This window comes from Mandrillus leucophaeus, unplaced genomic scaffold (genome assembly GCF_000951045.1).
Source record: "Mandrillus leucophaeus isolate KB7577 unplaced genomic scaffold, Mleu.le_1.0 Scaffold142, whole genome shotgun sequence".
Lineage (NCBI taxonomy): Eukaryota > Metazoa > Chordata > Mammalia > Primates > Cercopithecidae > Mandrillus > Mandrillus leucophaeus.
In genome coordinates this window covers 3928246-3936449 of record NW_012101388.1, presented here as the reverse complement: position 1 = coordinate 3936449, position 8204 = coordinate 3928246, and the positions used below count along the sequence as shown (strand labels likewise).

Genomic DNA, 8204 nt, shown 5'->3' with positions numbered 1-8204 from the left:
ATTATGACAGCATGGGAAACCTGGAGAACATTATGTTGAGTGAAATAAGCCACGCAGAGAAAGACAAATATTGCACGATCTCTCTTACATGCGGAATCTAGAAAAGTCGAACTCATATAAATAAAGAGTAAAATTGTGGCTACCATGAGCTGGGGTGTGAGAGGGAATTGAGGAGATGTTGGTTGAAGGATACAAATTTCAGTTAAACAGGAGAAATAAGTTCAGGAGGTCTATTGTACAACATGGTGACTATAATTAATGCATTTTATTTTTGAAAATTGCCAATAGAGTAGACTTGCAGTGTTCTTACCACAAAAAATTATGTGAGGTAATGTATATATAAATTAGCTCTACTGACTCATTCTACTATGTATACATATTTCAAAACAACATGTTTTACAACATAAATGTGTACAGTTGTTATTAATTAAAAATACATTAAAAACAACATTTAATGAAGAAGATTTTTTTTTCACCTAAAGATGTGTGTTTTGGAGAATTCTCTTTTACCTTTTTTGAGTCAATTTTACAGAGGCATAATTCATTAAAATAAAATTTAAGCGTATAGATTAATGATTTAAGAGTGTTTTCCAACGTGGTTGCACCTTTTGTATTTCCATCAGCAGTGTGCGAGAGTTCCAGTTTCTTCACGTTATTTTCAAAACTTGCAATGGCCTAGTATTTTCAGTTTTAATTTTGGCCATCATAATTGGTACAAAGTGGCATTCCATGGGCAGGAGTTTTGAAAGCATTTAAAATGTGCATTTCTTATCAAAATTTTAATTTAGTTATGTATTTTATATCAGCAGGTACTTGTATGCTGTTTTATTCGATAGACTTTAATTCATTATTTAGAAAATCAAAACAAAACATTTGGCTTTCCCTTCAGTGTCTCTTGCAGATGGTTACAATGCAGGTGTAACTGGTTTTCTGGTGGGCCTAGAATGTATGTAAACATTTCAATTCTCCTAACAAAATATCAAGTATGCCCTCTCCTCTATGAGACTCTAATGCTTATGAGCCTTTGTCTTAACATTTTCATTATTATAAAGTCCCTTCTTTTAAACTCAGAAAAATTAATAATTGTTGAAAAATACGGTCCAGTGATTCTAACAATCAGTTCTTCAAAACTATCCACTGTACCATTTTCAGCTTCACTGAATCATTAGAAATTAATTCTCACCTTTTGGAAAGAATTTGAGCTTCACGATTCCTTACAATTTATCATTTTAAAGTACACTTCAAAATCATAGATCCTGGCCCAAACTTCTGACCTCTTCATATTTCTCATAAACTCAATACCGTCCTTATTTGACCTCAGTAAGTATTGTAATGTACATCTATTCTTCAAGACTACCACATCCTTCTTTGCTTTCCTTCCCCAGCTCCATTCACTGAACAGATTGTTCATGTTATACACTCTCTGGCTAGTCTGTCAATTCCCTCCACAACTTGACCAAGTCTCGTAGTTAAGTGGTGAAACATTTGTTTCCTCTGCCTTAATCCTGGACTGCTGACTCTTGCTGAAGAAAACTTCAACCTTGTTCAAATTCTCTAAAACTTATTTTTATGAAACCAGGTAGGATTCAGTACTGACTGGGAAGAATCTGTGGGAGTAAATATGGAACCCTAAGAAAAGCTACTTTCTGGAAAATAAAAATGATCAATTCCTGATCTTTACACATACTGATATCCTTCAAGGTCAATTCTAGATTCTTCTTTCTTCTAACTTTATCCTTTCTCCCTAGGATCTTATCTTTGCTTTTAGCTACAATTACTGTACTTATCCCAATAACTCTAAAGTATTTATATTGAATATCACAAATTTAGAGTTTCAGATCATATTCTGTTTCTGAGATTTAGACTAGTATCTTCAAGTGCCTGTCAGACAAATCCATTTGAATCTTAAAAGTACCTCAAATTCAATAAGTACAAACTTAAACCCATGATGTTTTTTTTTTTCTGTCAAAAACAACAACATTGGACAGGCACGGTGGCTCACGCCTGTAATCCTAGCACGTTGGTAGGCCAAGAGGGGCAGATCATGAGGTCAACAGATTGAGATCATCCTTGCCAACATGATGAAACCCTGTCTCTACTGAAAATACAGAAATCAGCTGGGAGTGGTGGCACACGCCTGGAGTCCCAGCTAATCAGGAGGCTGAGGCAGGAGAATCGCTTGAACCTGGGTGGTGGAGGTTGCAAGTTAGCCATGATCATGCCATTGCACTCCAGCCTGGCGACAGAGCGAGAGTCTGTCTTAAACAACAACAGCAATAGCAACAACAGCAACAACATTTTCTTCCATGCAACCAGTTGGCTAGGTCAGAATCTTAGATGACTTTCTGCAACTATTACTTTCTAAATAATTTCCCAGGCCATTTCTTTCTCTCCATTTCCACTCCCAATACTCTAATGGTTTCCTGATTTATATACGGTAACCACACTGTTCTTTCTTCTTATCCATTGATATTAGTGTATTTTCAAGATGCAGATATAATTTTATCCCCCTCTTTGACAAATAAACAATCAAATAATCAAAGCCTCTAATGAGCTTCTTATCCCTTTTAGCATAAAATAGAAAGTTTCTAATGTGGTTTACAAGGCTCCTCAAGTTCTGAGATCTGCCTTCTACTCCAGGTTGGTCATGAACTACTCTTGTTTTGAATTTTCCTTTGTATATGATTAATATATTTCTAAATTATCTTTCCTACGTGTAAGTGGACACTTCCCCTTTCCTGAGAGAAAAAAAGTAAAGCAAAAATGATTTAAGTAAGTCATTATTTTATTGATGATGTATTTTATAGAATCACAAAATTTAGAAACGTAAGAAGGATTTCAGGTATCAACTACATTCAAAGAAATGTGGGTTTCTAGGTTGCTAAGTGTGAAGAGAAAGTATGATTTGGTTTGGTCCATTTAAAACAGGTCACAAACAGAATTACATTTCAAATTTAGAAGATACAGTATTAAATTATTCATCGTATCTTGGACATTTTTCCTCACGCAGAATTCTTCTGGAAGAAAATGTAGGTTTATATGTGTTCTTATAAAGAGAAAGAAAGAAAGGCATACTATTTCAATCATTAAATTCTTGATGATGACTATGAGATTGAAAAGAAATATGAGTGAAGAGAATCTGTTGTTGCCAGCAATGAGTTTACCAGAACACCTTTAGGTGAACATTTTCCAAATGGAGTGACAGACTAATTGCATCTAAGGGGATGAGAATCTGCCAAAGAAGAGGATGCTGTTGGTCTTATTTTGCCTGATGAAGAATAGGAAAGGGTGATTACAATGGAACTCTTCATTAGTTAAAAGAGGTGATGTAAACCCTGTTACTACAGCGGTGGCAGCTGCAGCCTCTGCTCCCTCCTCAGTGACCTCCACAAAGGCCCTGTGTAGGACTTTAGATACCGTGAGACCGCGGCTCCCGGTCATGCCTGAGAGGTCTGCATCCCCATTGAAGAGATCCACCATTCCCATGTTTCTCAACGTGTCCTTGAGGTCATAGCTCTCTTCCACTTTGAACCGAGGCAAGTGTAAATCCACATGTGCCTCTCTCATATTCTGCAAACTTGTCCATTCCAACAATTTCTCAGCAGTGAGTTTTTCTTCAAGCTATACAAATGGAAAAAAGAAACTGATATGACTAACTATCGATCTCTAATACACCTTAACAATGAGTTGACTATGTGGAGTATCTTTATTTTGGCAATAATGTGAAATACAGAAGGTTCATTATTAGATATTATTCGAATAGGCAAAATATGAGTCCTGAATATATCAATACACTGAATTATATATGTATATGTAAATATATGTATCTAAAAACAGAATCATGTTTTTATGTATATGTAATGTGTGCATATGTATGTATACAAATGTATAATACATATGTAAAATATGATTATAATATTTTGTATACAATGAACTGTATATATCACTATTTCTTGTGCCAACAGCTTACTACATGTGTCAATTTTTAATAGGCTCATCTTATTTTTCTGCATGCATTATTTAGTATACATTGCAATTATCGTATATACCCTAAATCTCTATTCTCTTTTTTACTTGGTGTATTTGTAAACTTTCCTCACATTGCTATGTATTTCTCCCAGTCAAGTTTAAATTGCTACATAATAATACCATCAAATTGATATATTATGCATGTAACTCTAATCAATTAATAATTAATTAAGCCTTCAGTTTGTGTCAGGCCCTATGCTTAAATATTTGTAATATGAAGGTGAGTAATCATTCCTCCCTTTGAATTTTTCATTATTTTGAGGAAATTTGGTCACAAGTTTTTACCTTGCTTAAACTTGGTATCTTTGGAAAAAAGTCAGGCAGTAGAAGAGTTGTAGATGCAAGTTTTTACCTTCTGCAGACCATTGATTTCATTCGGCAGCAGCACAATCATGCTTAGATCTCTGCCTTTGTATGGTATTTCCAGTACCTTGGCCTGTACATCCTCCAGCAAGGCAAAATTAAAGGACTTGTTTTGCCTCATCATCTGTACAGACTTGTATGTATTCTGCAATAAATCAATGTGTCCAACAAATACCAAGTGAGACACAAGATAAAAAAGATAATATTATTGAGATATCAACACATCCTTCTTCTAAGACAATCCAAGAATTTAATGAGTTAGACACAAAAGTTTCTTCAGGTATTTCTTACTAAATAAAGTATAAGACTAAAACAACAAAATAACAGACATGATAAATTTTATTTTTTACTTGTCATAGTACATTCCATCAGCAATGTTTAAATTTATTAACATATTATATTACATAAGTAAAATATAGACAATACCTTGTTTGGCCAAAAGTTTTCCTCTTTAGTATTTTCTTTATTAAATTTATTTTGCCATTGACCCTTGAAATAGATTGCGTTCACAAGAACCAGTGTGGTATCGTTGCCAATACTTCTATCAGGAAATAGGTTTTTAATTTTTTCTGCAAGGGAAAGAATAAAAGAGTCTTTTAAACAAGGTACAAATGGTTTGTCTGGAAGATGCTTTGCAAATGTTCGTGACTGATCATTAATTATTCACCCAAATCCTTACTTGAGACTCACTGACTTCGATCTTTGAATTATTAGACTCACTGACCAATGGTTCCCCATATGCAGCTTTCTTTCAGGCTCCAGTCGGATAAAGTTACCTTGACGGAGACATCACTTCTTGTGATAGAGAAGGAGTTTAGGTTCTCTGTGTATGAGTGACTCTAGTTCATCTGATTTGGAATACTGATACACTGATTTTATCTACTCTTTCAACACATCTTTCCTTTCTCCCTCCCTCCTCTTCCGATTATTTTTCTTTTAACTATGGGGTCCTGAATCAGAGGATGTAGGCCCTAACTGCTTTTTAGGACAAGTGATATGAGCTCTGTAATATGAAACACATGTCCTGTGCTGTCAGACACTACTTCCTGGGGTATCTTCCTATTCACTCTCATGTTGAGTTGCTGTAAGTTTGGCCTGTAATGAGAGGTGGGAGGTAGGAAAGATGTCTGTGGAATGGAGGCTTTGTTAAGCTCTTTGCCCTTGATGGAGAAGACAGCTGTGATAATCCCTGCAGAACGTGTGGTTAGAGATGTGGTCCAGGCAGCTCCAGTTCAGATGGCAAAAGGATGATTGACCGGAGAGCTGCTTGTTTCCCAATTAGTAAAGGAGAAGGGAGATGCTTTCTAATGTTTTCTTTTAAATATTCATCATAAAAAATTGGTTCTGATTCAAAGTAAAGGACATGATCTCAAAATGGGCCTGAGTGGAGACAGGGGATCCACAAAGCTATTGTCATCCAGGAACATGAGCAAATAATTCTCCGGCTGTGTTTTCATCTAATTGGCTTCCTGTGATTTCCTCCTTGGCTCCCCGAGGCTCTCTTAATATTATTATTTGGAAAAACTCTTTATCTGGAGTGCCTTCTTCTGTCTTCCCTGCAAAGCCATCTCAATCCCCACCGCTGGTCCCCATGCAGTGTCAGGCACAGGGCTCACTCGCATAAGTTTCTCAAAGGGGTGTCTACAATGGGCGGCTCTCCTACCATTCGTTTGACTTTCCACCCAGGAGTTAATCTTCTTTCGACTTTCTTCTGGAGCCTTTGCAAAATCAACAGATTCCACACTGGTCTGGTAAAATTTCTTGATGGCATCTAAATATTCCTTTGAGACATGAAGGAGGAAAGTAGGAATTAAGAGTAATTTATGTAACTCTATATTACTAAATTTAGTTATTTATAATTCTAGTAAGCCGAATCCCGAACCTGAATAGATGCAGTATCTCCTGTCCATGCATATTTTTATACAGATGCCACATAGGCAATGCAAAAGGGTAGTGTGGGCTGGCCCAAAAACAGGTCACTGAAGGTCAGTGCCGGTTTACTGATGGTATCTTATTACTCACTCTACTACCCAACCTCCTCTTTTATTACAAGATTATCCCTAAATGCACACTTCACTGATGTCTTGTCAGGGTCTGGAACACTCCAGTGGGGGAGAGTTGTGGAAACGGAGCTAAAGCACTCTGAGTAGTGCTTTAGCACTTGGGTCGGCCAGGCTCATCTGCCTTGCTTTCTTCCATTAGGCCACTCAGGGACACAGACACCAGGCTGCAGACGAAAGCTGGGTAGGTCAGGTGAAATTTACCTGTAAAAATTGAAACGTCTTTTCTCCGAAGAGCTTGTTAGCGATCTTCAGCTCATATGCATCAGTGGATTTGTTTAATTCAGTCAGAAGCTTTTGAAACTGGTGATGAACATTTCCTGACCTATCAACCTTCAAATGTCAAAAAAGCAGATCACTGAATTACTGCATCGGTGTAAATTCTAAACCCGTGCTAAGTCTGTTAGATCAGTTCCTAAAGGCTGGTATCCTCAATGATGACCTTTGTGCTTATTCCCTGATACTTGGTGTATTTCACCTCAAATACTCTTCAAAATCTACCTTACGTTTGACTTCTTCCAGAAAATTCTTCCTGCACTAATGCACTCCAATCTTTTTTCTTCTGAACTAAAGATGCAGCACTGTCTACCATTGGATTTTCTCCTTGTTGGTTTAAAGGGTTAGGTTTAGCTTCCCAGTTAAACTCTCAGCTCCTTAAGGGCAAGGACCATATTTCACTTCTAACAGCCATCAAGGATATGAGTATGTTGAAGTTTGGATATCTTAAATAGATTATGCCAGGAAGCCCTGTTATACCTGTTGGTGGTATCATCTTGTAAGACACAATGACTGATCTATGGTTCTTTCCTCATGATTGTCATTCTCTGCAAGTAACAACAGTGTGTGTCAGGTAGATGGCTAAGGACTTTACATGGGTAACTCTAAGTCTTTAGTTCAATTCGGGTGAAAACAAGAAAGCTCAGAGAATGGAAAATAAACCTCTTTATAGAGACGTAAATTAGAAATGCCAAGTTTTGAACCTAAGCCTGTTAAATCTAGAAACTTCTACTTTCCAGGAAGCATTTTGCACTATTAAGTCTCTAAACCAATATATTCCATAGAAATCATTTTCCAAAATATACTTGGACTTGTGCTTATTCCTCTTAATCTCATTAATGACTCAATTAAAATTAAAGTATTTTTGTAACATTTTTGTGATTAGTATAATTATAGCTATTTTATAATAACAATAACATTTATTATGACTTTTTATGGGCAGGGCACTGTTATAAATATTTGCATGTATTTGCATGTATTGAGTCAGATTTTTTATTACCCCTACTTTTCTGGGATGAGGTCACTGGGTCTCTGAGCAGTTGTGTCATGCTCCTGTTAACCATTTGTGAAGAGCAAAGCTGCAATTTGAACCCACCCTATCCTGATCCAGACCTATGCTCTGAAGTACAGGGCTGACTGTCTTTCAGTAATGCAAAAACAAGGAATAATAATTCTGTGCCATGAAATGCCAACCCACTCTGTATGTCTCAATCTTTTCATCCAGGCTTTCCCCTAAGAATGGCCTTTACTTAGTTTCTGTGAAGTTCCAGGTTTAAACTATGACCTGCTCAGGGATCTAAAACTGAACCAAAGTGCTCTGTGACTCACGTGATGTGTTGCAGCTTTTTCTGTGGTGTTCTCTGGGACTTGATCGAAGTGAAGAACCTGGAAGAGACATGAAGCGGGACAAGAAAACTTTACTCGAAAGATCTGTTTAAGTCAGTGGGTTCACAGTTACGGAAATTCCTGCTCAGC

General features: G+C 36.7%; 1 protein-coding gene across 2 annotated transcripts in view; it reads right to left on the bottom strand.

The window, feature by feature from the left end:
- Positions 1-2764: 2764 nt before the first annotated feature.
- The window catches only part of LOC105535159 (serpin B4), a 6918-nt gene continuing 1478 nt past the window's right edge, over positions 2765-8204 (bottom strand). Inside the window, exons 4-8 of one of the 2 annotated variants that reach the window (XM_011974161.1) lie at positions 6657-6785; positions 6056-6173; positions 4819-4961; positions 4382-4537; positions 2765-3621 (exon numbers count right to left, since the gene is read on the bottom strand). In XM_011974161.1, the coding sequence (XP_011829551.1) occupies positions 3217-3621; positions 4382-4537; positions 4819-4961; positions 6056-6173; positions 6657-6785 (951 nt within the window). In that variant the 3' untranslated portion in view covers positions 2765-3216. The remainder of the gene's footprint in view (positions 3622-4381; positions 4538-4818; positions 4962-6055; positions 6174-6656; positions 6786-8204) is intronic. The other variant, XM_011974162.1, reaches the window with a different exon arrangement.